The 16,732-nt window shown below is 55.9% G+C and overlaps 1 protein-coding gene and 1 long non-coding RNA gene across 5 annotated transcripts in view; both read left to right on the top strand.

The window, feature by feature from the left end:
- SLC38A3 (solute carrier family 38 member 3) overlaps positions 1–7,129 on the top strand; it is a 14,405-nt gene extending 7,276 nt beyond the window's left edge. The window contains exons 1-16 of one of the 2 annotated variants that reach the window (XM_040445430.1): positions 403–421; positions 666–820; positions 911–992; positions 1,160–1,275; positions 1,817–1,890; positions 1,973–2,065; positions 2,168–2,249; positions 3,362–3,444; positions 3,537–3,595; positions 3,793–3,957; positions 4,037–4,116; positions 4,398–4,498; positions 4,733–4,857; positions 4,942–5,086; positions 6,016–6,119; positions 6,210–6,314. In XM_040445430.1, the coding sequence (XP_040301364.1) occupies positions 720–820; positions 911–992; positions 1,160–1,275; positions 1,817–1,890; positions 1,973–2,065; positions 2,168–2,249; positions 3,362–3,444; positions 3,537–3,595; positions 3,793–3,957; positions 4,037–4,116; positions 4,398–4,498; positions 4,733–4,857; positions 4,942–5,086; positions 6,016–6,119; positions 6,210–6,314 (1,515 nt within the window). In that variant the 5' untranslated portion in view covers positions 403–421; positions 666–719. Of the gene's footprint in view, positions 1–402; positions 422–665; positions 821–910; positions 993–1,159; positions 1,276–1,816; positions 1,891–1,972; positions 2,066–2,167; positions 2,250–3,361; positions 3,445–3,536; positions 3,596–3,792; positions 3,958–4,036; positions 4,117–4,397; positions 4,499–4,732; positions 4,858–4,941; positions 5,087–6,015; positions 6,120–6,209 lie in introns of those variants that run through there. The other variant, XM_040445429.1, reaches the window with a different exon arrangement.
- A 4,897-nt stretch (positions 7,130–12,026) lies between these two features.
- Positions 12,027–16,457, top strand: LOC121011228 (uncharacterized). 3 transcript variants are annotated; one of them, XR_005781547.1, is made up of 5 exons: positions 12,027–12,142; positions 12,479–12,554; positions 13,468–13,556; positions 15,682–15,899; positions 16,344–16,457. It is a non-coding gene; the product is annotated as an uncharacterized LOC121011228 (long non-coding RNA). The 3 variants fall into 3 exon arrangements; XR_005781546.1 differs by lacking the exon at positions 12,027–12,142 and having other exon boundaries at positions 12,189–12,554; positions 16,341–16,457; XR_005781545.1 differs by lacking the exon at positions 12,027–12,142 and having other exon boundaries at positions 12,189–12,554.
- The last annotated feature ends 275 nt before the right edge of the window (positions 16,458–16,732 follow it).

Genomic DNA, 16,732 nt, shown 5'->3' on the forward strand with positions numbered 1-16,732 from the left:
CCCCCCCCCCCCCCCCCCCCCCCCCCCCGCCCCCCCCCCCCCCAGCCTTTGCGCCTGCCGTTCCCAGCGCCAGCTCTCAGACCACAGAAGGCCCTTTGTTCTGGCTGCCAGCAGTGCCCGCCGGGCGGCTGGGAACAGGGCCCACAGCCCTCACCCTCTCCCAAGGCCTCCAGCCGTCGGGCAGTGCCATTCTAGGTTGGCTAGGAGGCCCCTGGCACACAGGGCCGGCACAGGAAACCGTCTCCCGGTGTTAATGTCAGGGAGGGGGTGTCAATCCAGGGCCCACCACCAGCGCGGGGTCTGGATTCCTGGGACTCAGCATCCTGGGGTCCAGGCACCACTGGACTCTGAACTCAGGTCATCCAGCTGATCCTCACTTCGCAGATGGAGAAACTGAGGTCCCAAGGGCTTGCCTGGACTGGTATGTGAGTGGTGGGGGAGTGCTACGTACTGGCCAAGCTGTCCCATCAGGATGTCTTGGAGAACTCAGATATCTGAGCTCTACTCCCCCAAAAGCAGGTCCCGGGGAGGCAGCAGGCACAGCTGCATGTGCACATAAATCCTGAGTGAGCTTCTGGGAGGTGTGATAGGCTGTAGACTCCCCATGGGAGGCTGGGCCATGGGTCCTGGGAGAAGGGATAACCAGAGGGACCATTGCTCTGCAGACCTTTGACTTGTGTTGTTGTGAGAGTCAGTGCTCCGGGTGGCAGACCCTGACCATGGAGGCACCTCTGCAGACGGAAATGGTGGAGCTGGTGCCCAACGGCAAACACTCAGAGGGGCTGCTCCCAGTCACCACCCCCACGGCTGTCAACCAGAGGTGAGCAGAGGGACCCAGTCGTGGTCAGGGCAGGGCAAGGTGCAGAGCAAGGGCTGGAGCTGAGCTGACTGCTCTGGCCTGTGCCTATAGGGTCGAAGGCCCCAGACGGAGCTGTGTTGAGGGCGAGGGCTTCCTACAGAAAAACCCCAGCAAGGAGCCACACTTCACAGACGTGAGCCGGAGGGCACAGTGGGGTGGGGGGCTTGGGAGATTTCACGCAGTAACAAAGAGCTCTGGGGCAGTGACGGGAGGTTAAGGGACAGTGAGGGGGAATGTTGGGATACCCTCCATGCGTCGCTGTCTCTCCCCCCCGCCCCCATCTCACTCTGGTGCCTGCAGTTTGTGGGGAAGACTTCATTTGGGATGTCAGTGTTCAACCTCAGCAACGCCATCATGGGCAGTGGCATCCTGGGACTCGCCTATGCCATGGCCAACACGGGCATCGTCCTTTTCCTGTGAGTGCCTTCAGTGAACCCTCTAAAGACAGGAGCTCTAAACAGTCCACCAACCCTGACCTCCCAGGACCCAGGCTGTGGGTGGGCTCAACCCAAATCATGGCTAAAAAAACCAGCCATGGCCAGACAAATATCCCTCATTTCCTGGTAAACCCACTGAGATTATGACACAGGCAAGCCTAACAGACCTGAATCTATACTTCTACCACCGTTTACACGTGATGAACGAAGCCCCATGGCCAGGCCTTGTGTGGACACACGTGTCCTTACTTGGGAGCTCTGCCCTGCAGTCTAAATGGAAAGCATGTTTGTTCCAAGAACTCAAGGAGGTAGTGCTCAGAGGGCCCCTTCTAGGTCATGGCTTACCCTGGGTCAAACTGAGCGGTGTTCGCCCCTGCCGGGGCCAGTTGAGCTTGCATCCACACCTGTTGGGGGCTCCAGACACCTGGGTCACAGACCCACACACCCAGGCCTCCCAGAGCTCACCACCCCTGCCAGCCAGTGAAGCCCTCAGTGGCTCCTTTTCGCCCATCTTCCCCAGGTTCCTGTTGACAGCCGTCGCCCTGCTCTCCAGCTACTCCATCCACCTGCTACTCAAGTCCTCAGGGATCGTGGGTGAGCCCCCAACCCAGCCTGGAGCAGGGGAGGGCTGGGCTGGGGAGAGCACTCCTGACTATTTTGACTCCTGTCCCCACAGGTATCCGTGCCTATGAACAGCTAGGCTACCGTGCCTTTGGGACCCCAGGAAAGCTGGCAGCGGCCCTGGCCATCACACTGCAGAATATTGGAGGTGAGCCTGGCAGGCAGACCCAGACAGGTGGTGGGCAGGTGGGTGGGCTGAAGACTGGCTGGTTTGGCTGACCCCAGCACCTGCCCGCCTCTCTCCCCCCAGCCATGTCCAGCTACCTGTACATCATCAAGTCCGAGCTGCCCCTTGTCATACAGACCTTCCTGAACCTGGAGGAGCAAACTTCGTGAGCCCCAGGGTGGGGCGGGGCTGGGTGAGGGTAGGAGGGAGGCCTTGGTCTACCCCTCCACATGCACCACTGGCCCTGGGAACCCAGGCTGGGCTAGTGGAAGAGATGAGACAGTGCCTGCAAGTGACTGGTGGAGGGGCAGAGAGCTGCCAACAGAGCTAACATTCAGTCTACACTCCTTTAGCACCTAGGGGAACCCCCTAGGAGGGCCAGATGAGGCGAGAGGTGGGGTGAGGCTGAGGAACCTGGGCCCCACCTGGGCCAGGACACAGCCTATGAGAAAAGGAGGACCTGAGAGCTTCGGGCTTAGCTCTAAGCACCTGCTATTCCTGACCAGGGCTTGGACTTTAGCGCCTGCCGCCCCCTCCCCACTCCCCGCCTACCCCCCCCCCCCGCCCCGCCCAACCAAGAAATTAAGCCTGTGGTGTCCCAGTTGCTCATCATCAGTTTAGCCAGCACTGATGGAATCAACCATGTTTTGTGGGTGGGGACAGAGAAGACAGCCATGCCCTGCTCTTGGCCACACAGCCCAGGCAAGCAGAGGGGGGTTGAAGTTGAGAGCAGCTCTGGGAGGAGGGAAACAGCCAGGATTCTTCCCCCTGGGTCCTGGGTGCCTTTCCCAAGGAGTTGGCCTTTGGGCTTCCCTGGGAAGGAGGGTCTCCTTCCTTATCCCTTGAGTTCTCTGCGCCATTGGTGGTGGGGGGTGCAGGATGGTGCAGGATGCAGATGCCAGGAGGGACCACAAGGGGTACAGGATGTTGGAAAGTCCCTGACACCCCCATGGAAAGTGCTCCACCTCCCCAGAGCCAGGGTCTTTCATCCCACCCACCTCCCTGGGCCCCTTGGGGCCACCCCCTGGGGAAGCTGGACCCAGACCTGTGTGTCTTGAGAAAAACAGCAGCAGTGACTATAGCCCTAATGGCTACCAAGCAGGAGCTGAGCTCCTTAGTTCTCCCCTCGCCTAGGCCAGTGCTGAGAGAATGTCCATTTTGCAGACTCCGAGCTATGAACAAGTATTTTTCAGGTGGCCCCGATTAGGTATGGAGGCAGGCGGCCTCACCCAAGGCTGAGTGGACTCTGATGTTGGCTCCCCACTCCTATTCCTGCAGGGACTGGTACATGAATGGGAACTACCTGGTGATCCTTGTTTCTGTCATCGTCATTCTGCCCCTGGCACTGATGCGGCAGCTTGGTGAGTGTGGCAGGGCTAGGGCCTTGGAGGGGAATGTTGGAGAAATGCCTGGGAAGGGACCCCAGTCTCACAGCCCTTCCCCCACGTTGCAGGCTACCTGGGTTACTCCAGCGGCTTCTCTCTCAGCTGCATGGTGTTCTTCCTAATTGCAGTGAGTCACTTTCCGTGCTGGTGGAGTGAGGGGACAAGTCTCTTGGGGGGCTCCTCTGTCAGGGGCAGGGGACAGGTCTTTCTGGGAAGCCTGGGTTCAGAAGGCAGCTCCTTCTGTCCTGATCTAGATGTGTTTTCATAGTGACTCCCAGGCAAGCCTTGTCTGGCCCTGATACCCCCATCTTCCCTGCAACTCAGGTCATTTACAAAAAGTTCCATGTGCCCTGCCCTCTGCCCCTCAACCTCGCCAACAACACGGGCAATGTCAGCCTCATGGAGGTCACCAAGGAGGAGGCTCAGCTGCAGGCTGAAACAGAGGCCGCAGCCTTCTGCACCCCGAGTTACTTCACACTCAACTCACAGGTTCCAACAGGCCGGGGCAGGGGCTATGGGCCGGGTGAGAGTAAAGGGCTGCCCTGACGCAGTCACCATGTCTATCTAGACAGCATATACCATCCCCATCATGGCCTTCGCCTTCGTCTGCCATCCCGAGGTGCTGCCCATCTATACGGAGCTCAAGGAGTAGGTGTCTATGGTTGCAAGGGGGGGTGGCTGCCTTAAACTGGTTTGGGGAGAAGGAATGTGGTCCTGATAGGGTGGGGGCAGGGTGGGGTGGGGAGTGACAGGAGCCAAGTCACTTTATCAAAGATCTCCATGGCTTCCATGAGGGGCGACTGGGGGCAAGGAGGAGACGTCCTCAGCTGCCAAATGGTGAGGGTGTGGTGCCAGAGAGGCCCCAGGGCATACGGGGATCTCCGGTGTGGCCCAGCTTGGCACCCATCCCCTCCCCTGCTTCCCCAAAGCCCCTCCAAGAGGAAGATGCAGCACATCTCCAACCTGTCCATCGCCGTCATGTATGTCATGTACTTCCTGGCTGCCCTCTTCGGCTACCTCACCTTCTACGGTATGGCTGGACCGTGGGGGCAGAGGCAGAGGCCAGGCTGGGGGGCAAGGGGCTGGCCAGTGGCCATGGCACCCTGCATACTGGAGGTGCTAACTAGGTGCATGATGCCTAACTGTGCCCTACAGCTGTGGAGGTGAGTCTGTTGCCACTTCCCACAGTGTCAGGGTCAACCCAGGCTCAGAGCCCATCCCCCTCCCTGGGCCACCTGCTGACCATCCTCCCTGCCTGCCGCAGACGGGGTGGAGTCGGAGCTACTGCACACCTACAGCAAGGTGGACCCATTTGACGTGCTGATCCTCTGTGTGCGTGTGGCCGTGCTGACGGCAGTCACACTCACAGTGCCGATCGTTCTGTTTCCGGTGAGCGGGTGGGCAGGTGGACCGACGCAGGGTGGGACTTATGGAGCTGACAGACTGGTGACTCTTCCCACCCCCATCCCCCAGGTGCGCCGTGCCATCCAGCAGATGCTGTTTAAGAACCAGGAGTTCAGCTGGCTGCGGCACATACTCATTGCCATCGGCCTGCTCACTTGTATCAACTTGCTGGTTATCTTCGCTCCCAACATCCTGGGCATCTTTGGGGTCATTGGTGAGGGTCTGGCCCAGTTGTGTATAGAGGCAGGGCATTGGCCAGAGAATTTCCTATCTAAATCCTGGCAGATTCCTGAGATCATACCCTACCTTTAGTGACAGCTGCTGGCCATGTGCACAGCTTGGCTTCCTGTCTGAGATTTTTGTCCTGAAGGCTATTCTAATCCCTTCTGAGGGCTCAAAACCAGAGTCTGTTCGCCCTTGCTGAGGGATGGGGTGGAGCCCGGATGCCAGGGACCTCCACAAAGGGTCTCATTGGGTCTTGTCCCCATTTCACATATGAGGAAACTGAAGTCCATAGTGATTAAGGGAGTAGCAGAGCCATACGGCTGGTAAGTGGGGGGCCTTGATTTAGCTCTAGGATCATGGAACTATAGGTTCAGTGCTCTGTCCACTGTCTTATCCCAGTTGGGGCTCTAAGGTAGAAAATCAGACAATTCTGAGATCTTTGGAGTGGCCCAACTCACAAGACTGACTCCTCAGCCCAACTCTGCAGGGACCAAAACACAGACCTGGGGGCTGATTGTCATGGATAGCATAGACATGACTATAGGTTCTCTGTGGCCAAAATCTGACTCAAAATGATTTAAGCAAAGAGGAAGGTATTGGCTTAAATAATGGAAAAGCCTTCAGGAATAGCTATATCTAGGAGCCCGATATCTTCAAGGCTTTGTCTTTATCTTTTGGCTTACCTTTCCTCTTTGCGAGCTTCATTCACTGACAGATTCTTCTACTGCCAACAGCACTAGCTTTCTATCCAGTTGGACAGAGAATGGGGGGCAGGGGGACTGGTGGGCTCTCCGGAATCAGGCAGAGCTCTCAAGTAGAGTCTCAAGATGAGACTTCCCCAGCAAGGAATCTCTGATCTCACTGAAGGGTTCACCCCTGGACCTTAGCAAATAGCTGGATATATCTCATTCTTTGCAGGTGCCACATCTGCCCCATGCCTCATCTTCATCTTCCCCGCCATCTTCTACTTTCGCATCATACCCACCGAGAAGGAACCTGCAAAGTCTACCCCCAAAATCTTGGTGCGAGGATCCTGGAGGTTGGTGGGCTGGTGTGGGGCTGAGGGAGCTGCCCTGACCTCACACCTGACTCTTGACTCCCTGACCCCATAGGCCCTTTGTTTCGCTGTGCTTGGCCTCTTGCTGATGACCATGAGCTTGAGCTTCATCATCATTGATTGGGTGTCAGGGACCGGCCGGCATGGAGGAAGCCACTAGGAAGACCCCTGGCCTGTTCTGTCTACTCGTCCAAGTACCCCTGCCCAGAGTCTTCAGCCCCTGCTCCCATCCAGTGGCCAGTCAGCGGGGAGAAGAAAGATGTGGTTAACACTATGGCATTTGTCCCCTGCCTCACGTCTTCTCTGTGGAAGGTTTTTGTTACAGCCAGGACCAAGGCCCTTGGACCACTACCTTGCTGGGCTCCCGGGCTACAGGGGCTTCCGGAGTTGGGAGCAGGGTGGGGCTGTGCCCTTGCTCCCTTCCTGTTGCCTCAGATCCCACTCAGGCCCCTGCCCTCCTTGCACAGATGCAAACACTGAGGTCCAACAGCTGCCTACACAGTCTGTAAGGCACATAGAGTTGGAGCCCAAGCCTGCAGCCATCTCCCCACCTTGCTGCTGGACCTTGGTCTGCACTCTGGGGCCTCATCTCCCTCAATGCACTTGCCTTCCTCCACTTCTGTCCCAGAGGCCCCTTTCAGTCACTTGGACTCAAGCGCTTGGATACTCTTGTCTCCTTCTCCCATCCCCACCACCAGAAGCAGACCGCGCCCCATACCTGAAGCCATCAGGTTCTTTTAAATGTGAGGCTGGTGTGGGCACCCCCAGGGACCTGCCCCTTCACCAGTCCTGGGGAGGCTGGGGCTCCCCCCACCCCAAGTCTGGGCCATAGCTCACATTCCATTTCTGGGAGAAGAAAGAGGCTGGGGCCCAGAGCGTCTCTGCCCCTGGGAGCCAAAGACCCCAGGGGCTGATCCGGGGTAGGAGTGGAGAAGCTGTCAGCTCCCTTTTATAAATATTATACATAATACCAGCTATGTTGTGTATTCTTGTTCCCCATGGTCCCTGAGCTCCTGGCAAGTGGGTAGAAGTCGGGACATGGATGGAAACGGGAGCCTCTCCTGCCCCCTTCCCTGGGATGAGGGTGGGGATAGGGCCCCTTCCAAACCAGCCAGTGGCATGCTCAGGCCCAGCTCTGGACCTGGGCCAGGCTCAGCACAGACCTGCTTTCTCACGGGGTGAGGTGGGGAGGAATTAATGAGGCCCCAGGAAATGGGACAGAGAGAGGCTCCGGAAGGAGGCAACGTGAGGTGCATCCCCAGTAGCTCCAGGGAGGGTCTGAGCAAGGGGGCAGCTGAGCCCTGCAGAAACCCTGCTGAAGGGCCCCCTGCCCTCCCTGGCTGCCATGTCAATCCTCTGCTAATGCCTTGAGTCTGAGGACAAAAATCCAGGAATTCTGTGAGTTGTCAGGCTGATCTATTAATGGTAAAACCCACTGTGAATAAAGGTGGGTTAATGAGTTCCCATGTTTGGAGCCCTGAGTTTTGAGTAGGGGGTCCAAGGCAGGGCAGGACTGGCCTAAAGATGCAGGGTAGTCCCAAGTGCCCTGGCCCCGATGAAACTAGGAAGCTGCTCATTTCCTGGGGCAGGCCTCAACCAGCTGGTACCCAGCAAGACGGAGCCGCCTGGGCCTTGGCACCAAACCCTCATTAGGAGAGACCCTGCACCCGGCTAGGCCGCCAGGGAAAGGGCAACAGGAAAAATCCAGTTTGAACTGGCAAGGCAGCTGCCAGCTTGGGAAACCCCTCAAGAAAGAATTTCCTCAAGCTGGTAGCTGGTAGGCCCATGGCTGTGCCAACTGATCAGAGGGGGGCTTCCTGAGTCTAGTTCCCTTCAGCCCCAGGCGCCTGACTCCAGCCTGGGGACTTACCCAGGAGCCCTGCAGCCCCAGAAAAGAGCCGGACGCTGGCCGAGAGGTGGCTGCAGCCCAGAGTGTCCTGATGTGAGGGGCTGCCCTCTGGGGGGTCTCTGGCTTCCTCCTCATCAGATTAGGTCATAGGCCTGCATGGAGCCTTTGGCTCCTAGAGAGTGGGAGGCAGTGGAGGACAGGGTCCATCCTGCTGAGAGACCTTGGGGGTCTTTTCTCATACTCTGTCCAAAGAAGGCTGCAGGTCAGAGCAGCAGCAAGACTGCCTGGATTCCCTAAAAACCCCAGGCCTGGCTTTAGACCTCTCAGACCAAGAGGATGTGTTGACAGTAGGTCCACCTGCTTCACACACACACACACACGCACGCACGCGCACACACACATGGGGTGGAGGAAGGACTCTGGCCCCCAAGAGGTCTTCTCTGCCTGCTCAGCAAGGTCTCCTCTAACATGGACCATGAGCAGCATTCTCTAGGGGGGAAGGGGCAGGCAATGTGGCTGCTAGACTATACCAAGTGTCCACATGACTGTTTGAAAATGAATATCTCTTGTTCCTGGCTGTCAAGGTCCAGTCACTCAGCCTCCATAAGGATGGGTCTGCAGGCCCTTGGTCATAGTCATTTTTGTATGTTTTGAAGAATTTCCTAGGTCTTTTTTTTCCTTCTTTCTTGCTTTTTAAAATTTGCTCTCTTTGGAAATGAACAAGTGAAAGCAGCCAGAAACTCCAGCACAAAGGTCTTCTATATTTATTTTCACTGCTTTTCTTATGACCACTTGTAACAGCAAAACAAGATGATATAGACCAGGAAAAGGGGCCAAAGTCAGCCTTGGTCTCTTCTGACCAGCAGCTTCCCCCTGCCCACACCCTCCTCACCTGTGTGCACATGTGTACATTCACCTATTGATGGAAGAGGAATTCACTCGTTCAACAAATATTTATCAAGATTTCCCATGTGCTAGGCATCCTTCCAGCACCTGTACACACAGCAGTAAACAAAGTGAAGGCCCTTGCCTTCCTTGAGCTTACATTCTAGGTGTGGGACTGAATTCAGACCAGAAACATGAAACATAATTAGTAAGTTACATTATTTGTTAGAAGATGGTCATACCATAGGTACTAAAATGGCAAGGTAGGAGCAATAGAGAACAGGGGGTCTGGAGGTGGGTCAAGGTGGCCTTCACTGAGAAAAGTATGCTTTATCAGAGATTTGGAGAGGGAGGAAGTCATGTGGATGCCTGCAGGGAACATTCCAGCCAGAGGGATCAGCTGGTGCAAAGTTCAGAAACAGAACATACCTGTGAGAGGAGCAACCAGGAAGTCGTTGTGGCTGCTGTTGAGTGAGGCAGTAGAGGGAAGGAGGGACAAGTGGGGGCTTTTGAGGGGGGAAGATGTGGGGCCTTGCCAGCCACCATAAGGGCTTTGGATTTTTCTCTGGGAAAGGTGAGACCCAATGCCAATTCTTGAACAGAGAAGGGGGCAGGATCTGATTCAACAGCAACTCTGGATTATTCCAGCTGCTACATGGAGCTTAGACTCTGGGGTGTGGGATGGGGAGCCAAGGGTGACAATGACACACAGGCTATTGCAATTTCAGACAGACATGTCAGGTAGTTCAGCCCAGGTATGGCACAATTGGGGTGAGATGCTGGACATGTGCTGGAGGTAAAGGCAGCAAAGTTCCCTGATTATTTGGACATGGGGGTGGAGTGGGGCAGAAACAAGTCTAGGGTGACTCCAAGGCTGTCTAGGGTCCAAACTGCCACTGCATCCACTGAAGGAGTCAGTTCTTGGGAGGGAGATCAGTTTTGCCCATGAAAAGTCTTAAAAATCGACTAGATATCAAAGTGGGGATGCCAAGTCGGCCACTGGGTATGTGACTCAAGTTCAGTAGAGTGGCCAGAACTGGGCCCAGAGTCTGGGAGGCAAAGCCAGTGGACAGTAGTTAAGGTCAGGGGCCTGGATGAGATGAGGGTGGTGAGTGAAGACCGAAGGGCAGCAGTCAGGATGGAGCCCTGGAACACTCCTATTAGGAGATAGGAGAGCCAAGGTGGAATCAGAGAAAGAGCTAAGCAGGGGAGCCAGGAGGAAACAAAGGGGGAAGAGGGCATGTGGGAGCCAGACGGGGGTCAAATGCTCAAGGAGGTGAGCATGGAGCTTCAGCTGGGTTCGGCAATGTGTGGGTCACGGCTGTTTTGTGGAGGGAAGGGCAAGCCTGACTGGAGTGGGTAGAGGAGGAAGAGGTAGGACTGGTAAAACTATAATGTTTTTGTTTTGTTTTTGAGAGAGAGAGAGGGGGAGAGGGAGAATGAGTGGGGGAGGGGCGGGGAGAGGGGGACAAGGGATCCAAAGCGGGATCTCTGCTGACAGGCTGACAGCAGCAAGCCTGATGTGGGGCTCCAACTCATGAACCCTGAGATCATGACCTGAGCTGAAGCTGGGCACTTAGACTGAACCACCCACGTGCCCCAGGACTGGTAAGACTACAGACTGGTAAGACCTGTGTGAAGTGAGGGGAGCAGGACCAACAGAGGCTTTTAGGAAGACTGAGAAGAAGGTACTGAGGAGGAGAGATTGGACCATGGGTAGGAGGTTGGTGAAGGCCAGGGCTCTAGAGATAGTGGGCTAGAAGACAGTAGCTGGAGGTTGGACAGTTGGCATCAGGGTATACAGGGTGGACACTGCCTGGCCTGGCCAAGCCCTGGTAGCCAGGGACATGAAGGAGCACATGGAGGGACCCAGAGGACTCATCCAGATGTCTGCCTTGATCTCAGTTTAAAGTCATCCAGCAACTGATTTTCAAACAACTTGGAACAGGAATAATTGACTGGAAGTTACTTAGAAAGTGCAGCCCTGGAAAAAATCTGAAAGAATAAAACTGCTTTCAAAACCACATAAGGCTGTAAACCTGCCCTGCCTCGCACAGCAGGACCTGGACAGTATTAGACTGCGACTTGATCCCCCATACCCCCACCCCCAACCCGAGTTCTGCAGAAGGCGGCCTCTGCTGTCCCCTGGTGGCCAATGGCGGGAGTCTGGGCTGTGCTGTGACCCGCCAGACACCTTGTGGGGCTGGGTGGCTGGAATGGTCAGCTATGGCAGTGCAGCCAGGCCCTGAGGCTCCAAGGCAGTCCAAAAAGTCCTCCAGCCTGGTGTGTGGGAGGAAGGCAGGCAGGAAGGCTCCAGGCGGGACGTGAAGGGAAAGGTGGTCAAAAAGGGGCCAGGACCTCAACGTTTGGCATCCTGGGTAGGTGAGCGAGGAGCTGCCAGTCCCACACGTGGCCAGGTCCTCAGAAGGCCAGGCAGGGACCTCTACAGGGTTGCCTGATCTGGAAGGAAGGAAGGGGCTGAACTCCTAGAGCCACTCTTGACCTAGCCTTCTGAGACCCCCTCCGCACATGCCCGAACCCCTCTCCTTATCCTGACCAAGTCCACCCTGGGGTCAAACACAACCGTCCCCAGGCTGGGCACGAGGGAAAGACACGGGGCCATCCGATCCCGAGGAAGCCAGGAAGTGGCTGCCCGGGATGGTCCCCCAAATTGGCGCCTGATCTCCGCTGTGAATTTGGGGAGGCGGGGGAGCATCTTGGAACAGAGGGTGGGAAGGTGCCACGACCATAGGGAGTAGAAGGCGGCTGTTAGGGCACGTCCTGGGGATGGTCCGAGAGAACGGTCTTCCTCTATGGCTGGGAAGGCCAGGCAGGCGGGGATCAGGCGAGGGCCACGGGCGCTCCAAGTGGCAGGCAGATGGGCGGAGGCCGGGGCCAGGGTCGGAGAGTAAACAAGTCGAGAAAGCAAGCCTGGTGGGGATATAACCTCGAGTGGCAGCCGGAGGACAGCAGCGGCAGGAGAGGCAAAGGCTGCGCGGAGGCGGAGGAAGTGCTGGGTCGGCCTCGGCTCCCGCGCTGCGCCTGAGGCACGCCAGAGGGCGCCGCTGCCCCGCGAAACCTTGCCGGGCCTCCGGCGGCCACAGAAGTCCAGCACTCCCGCCTAGAGAGGACCCGGAAGAGGCGGGGCGCGAGCTCAGAGGCCGCTTCCGGCTTCAGCCCGGCCTGGAGGGCGGAGGGCGCTGGGGCGGGGCTTGGTCCCGAGAACTTGAGGAGCTGGGTTAAGAAATGGGGAGGTGTGAGGGGGCTGCGCTGCGCGGGGTGGCGGACGGTGGCCGGAGGCCGCGGGGGGCGGGACATGCGCTGGTCTGCGAGGCTGCACCCTCGCAGCTCTCTGCGCTGTGCCTGAGCTCTGGGCCTTTTCCGTTGTGAAATGCAGTCCTGGGGCTCCTGGAGAGCCTTAGCGCTGCGCGAGCCCTGGGGGCAAGGCGTAGAGTGCTTCGAGCCGTGGAGAGATGCGAAGGGAACTCCAGCAGGGGAAGTGGGGAGTGCTTTCCCCCACAAAGGTGGGAAAGCAGGTGTGGGGCGCGAAGAATCTTTTAAACTAATATTCTTTAAATGTCTATTTGGAGGAGAGGCCAAGTCTGTGGAGAAGGCTGAAAGGGGACCAACCAGCCCAAACTTGCTAGAAGAAACAGTTCAGCCCAGGTATACATACACCCCACTCCATGTCCCCGGAGCTACCTTCTAGGCGACAAGGGACAACCGTGTCTCCTTAAGCTTTCCTCCATCACCTTAACCTTCTGCACCATATAGTGGTCCCCCTCTGTCTCCCTACCTTCTCCCTTCTCCACAGGGGTATTACTCCTCATAACTGCCAAAGGGAACTTTAAAATAGCAGGTCATGTCACCCTCCCTTAAAAACCCGCTAGTTGTGGGGTGCCTGGGTGGCTCAGTCGGTTAAGCATTTAACTTAGGCTCAGGGTGTGATCTTATGGTTTGTGAGTTTGAGCCCCACATCAAGCTTTACACTGACAGTGGGGAGATTGCCTCTCTCTCCCTCTTTCTCTGCTCCTGCCCTGCTCGCGTGATCTCTCTCTCAAAATAAATTAATTAATTAAAATTAAAAAAAACACAAAACACCCTAGCTGTTAAACAAAACAAAACGTTAGTTGTTTCCATCACAATTAAATTTGGAATAAAGTCTAAACTCGGCCCTGATGATCTGGCCCCTGCTACCACCCCCTGGTGCTAGCCCACAGCCTGGACATCTGACATCCCATGGTGACCTAGAACCTTTGCTTTGGCTGATAGCATCCTAAAAACTTTCTTCCAGCAGCCTGAAGCAGGCCCCAGCCAGGCTCATTCCTCTGCGTAGTTAGCTTCAGTAGTAGCATCTGCTCCATGCAGTGTGGCAGAGCAATGTCCCCTACTCCCAGGACTCAGTGGCCAGCATCCCTCCCAGGACAAGTCCCCTTTCTCTTGCCTCTCTACTCCCAGTTACCATCAGCAGGAAGCCCCTGAGCCCAGGTGGCTGGGCCTTGGAGGCACCTCATGGGCTGCTTGCTTTTGCATCACCTTCATTAGGCTGTTTTTGCTCCTTCATTAAATTAAATTCCAGGAAGCATTGCTAATGAAGGCCCTAACAAGTCGCGGGAGAGGCTACCAGCCCCAGCCTTTGGACAGCATGACACGGAGGGCTGCAACAAGGTGAACAGAAGAGTGGCTCCTGGGGATAGGCTGATTATCATTTCCCAGGCCCTCTGAGGACCCTGGGTTTCTTGGGGAGCTGGCCTTTAGAGGCTGTGTATGTGACAGACACAGTAGCGAGTTGGACCATGAGCTCTTCAAGGGGAAGGAGAGGGGCTGAGCTCAGACTTGACCACCAAGCCCCAAGGGCTCCCTGGACAGTTCTCCCCTACTCAGTAGCAGCTTGAGTGCCAGGACCAGTTGTATTTGCAAGGCCAGGCATGGGTCACTGGCCTAGAGATGCTGATGCCTGCTGCAGGCTCAGATGTACCCTTACCTCAGCATCTCTTAGGGACTTGGGAACTCCTTGACTGCCCTACTCAGTGAAGCCCCATGGCAGTCTTCTCTCACATCACAATATGTACCTCTTGCTCTTGCTATTCTGGCCAAGCTGACCTCCTTTCTGTTCTAGGAACACCCTGTGTCTTTCTACCCCAGGGTCTTTGCACTTGCTATTACCTCCACCTATTACTCTCTTGGCTTATCACACTGTTGGTCTCTTATCATTTGAAGATCTTCTTCTCAGACTGTTACTCCTGTGTACACTCCCAGTGGCTCTCTTGTCACCCTGTTGATTTCCTCTGAAACTGTTTTTGTTTCCCTGTTTACTTGTTTGGCATGTGCTCCTGAAGGGCAGGGTCCCAGCTGCTTCTCTCTCCCTAGGGTTCTCAGCACAGTGGCACAGTAGACAATGGGTGAGTAGATGACTCATCTTCTCAGACCCTCCTGTCCCCATGTTAGGTGGAGCCCCCTACCCCATCCAGAAACTTCTGGCCTGAGTTCTTCATGCCAAAGCCAATTATCTTTGAAGGAGGCAGATGCCCAGGAAGGGGGACCCTGGACTCCAAGACCTCCCAGGCTTGGAACTGTTTCTCTGGAGGGAAGAGAAGCCTGGGAAGAGAGGTTTGAAAGGAAGGGGCAGAGAGGGAAGGGTACCTGACTCCAATCTCAAAACTGCTTCTGGGCTAAGAAGCAGGAAGGGGGAAGTGCAGGGGATGTACCCAGGAGGTGGAGCCTGGCTCAGGGCTGCAGGGAGGGAGCCAGCTCTGGCCACTGAGATCTACAAGCAGAAGCTGCTGAAGCCCTATCTGCAAGGCCTGTGATTTGGTGATCAGAGTTGCTGGGGATTGCCACCTGGGAGCTATGGAAGAGGGGTGGTCAGGACCCTGGACTTTGGGTATCCCTGTAGGGTCCTGCCTGTTCCTGGACTCTGAATGAGGGCAGACACACCCACCCTGAAACTGTCTTTGAGGAAGTACTCATAGCTTCCCCTTCCTGGAGCCTGTGGGCTGGGGTGTCATGGCCCACTGAGGGGGTCTCCATTTCTCACCCTGCTCAGCCTGGTGCATGGTAGGAACTCAGTACAAGATGCACCTGCTCTGTGGAGTGTGGTGAGCCCCAGGACTATTCTAGCTGTCAGAGTGAGCAAGGGAGTTGAGTGAGCCGGCAGCTGCCACTTCTCCATTCTGGCCAGAGTGCTGTCCTCAGTTCTGCTGGCTGTCATTTCACTGTCTTTATGGTCTAGTCCAGGTGGTGCTGGACCAGTGTGCACAGAGACAAGTCCTGCCTCCTTTGGGGCCCATGAGGCCCTGGCTAGGCAGCTATCCTCTGCTCCCAAAATGACATCTCTCAAAAGGACTCCTGGGTTCCCAAAGGGGAGGGAAGCAAGCTGTCCGTGTTGTCTCTGGATGACCATGGATGGGTCCCAGCCCCTTCTGATTCTCAGTTGCCTCAGCTGTAAAGCAATGGGGTTTCTCCAGCTCTGACCCTTGATTTTCTCCCTGGCCCCTCCCCAAACCTGGTCTCACAGTTTCACCTCCAGATTCCCTGTTCCTGCCACATTCTTCCTCAGCTCTCTCCTCCCTCTACCACTCCCCACATCACTTCCACTAAGAAGCCTCCTTCCCAGGCACAATTAGTTCCTGCCTTCTCTGCACATACAATAATGGCAAATACTGTTATAGTGGCAGCAGGATTAGTTGTTTACAGCTTTCCCAGTTCCAGGAGGTGGGGGGAGGGGGGAAGGGGGAGAACCCCTGGAAAGGTTGGGGGAGAGTTTGTGTGATTCATTCATTTCATTTGACAGATATTTACCTGCACCCTCAAGGATTACTCTGGGCCTGGAAACAGAGACCCAGATGGAAGAGACTCACCACCAAGACAGTGGGATCTGGGCCTGGGGTGGGGAAAGCTCCAGGACAGTGGAGTCCTAGAGGCCCAGCTCACAGCCATGGAATGAGAGATAGGGAGGAGGAATGAGTGGAGAGGGATCAAGGGGAGGAGCAAGAGGATGGAGTGAACAAGGTCAGTCAGATGGCTTGAGTGTGGATATGTTAAGTGGGGGGAGATCAGGTGGACCTTGGGTGGGGACAGGGCCTTGCAGAGATTACTATCATAGGACTCACCCCTACTTAGAGTTTTCCATGTGCCACTCACATGGAAACATTTTACATTTTACTTTCATTTCTTCCCTTAGTCCTGACCTTAGCCACTGCAGTGGGTTGATGTTACTGTTAGGCACATTTACTGATAAGAAAACGGAGGCACAGGGAGTTTCTGGTATTTCTCCAAAGTAATATGCAGCTTGTAAGTTTGTAGACTGCTCCTCAGAGTTCTTGCTGTCAGTTGTCCCTCTACCACGTCTACTTCCTACACAATCCAAACCAGAATGTCTGGGTTTTATCCTCAGGGCACTGTGGAGCCACAGAAGGTTTATGAGCAAGAGAGTGATGTGATTTCTTTCAGCAGGATCCCTTGGCTGCCATGTAGAGGATGGATTGTAGAGGAAAGATGAGAGCCAGGGAGGAGGCTGGAGGCCCATGAGAAGAGACAGAGAACAGAGACACATGTGAGGTGGGGGTTGAGGAGGGGAAGAAACTGACAGGGTGTAGGGGTGGAAGGGGGGGGCTTGCTCTGGCTGGTGAGAGACCACAAAGTGGAAAGACCAGGAGCAGGGGCCACTGGAGGTGCCTAAAGTGTCTAGGGGAGGTTTCAGAGCAGTGATGGACATGGGGCTGGTGATTAGGGGAGAAGCTGGGCTGGAGATGACAGAATAGGATTCAGAGCCCCAGGAATGGAAGGGAGGCATGTGAATGGAGTGGCAAGCAGAGGCCTAGCCCTACCCTTGGGGCCCCCAT

Source organism: Herpailurus yagouaroundi, unplaced genomic scaffold (genome assembly GCF_014898765.1).
Source record: "Herpailurus yagouaroundi ecotype Mexico unplaced genomic scaffold, PumYag 193, whole genome shotgun sequence".
In the NCBI taxonomy this organism is placed as follows: domain Eukaryota; kingdom Metazoa; phylum Chordata; class Mammalia; order Carnivora; family Felidae; genus Herpailurus; species Herpailurus yagouaroundi.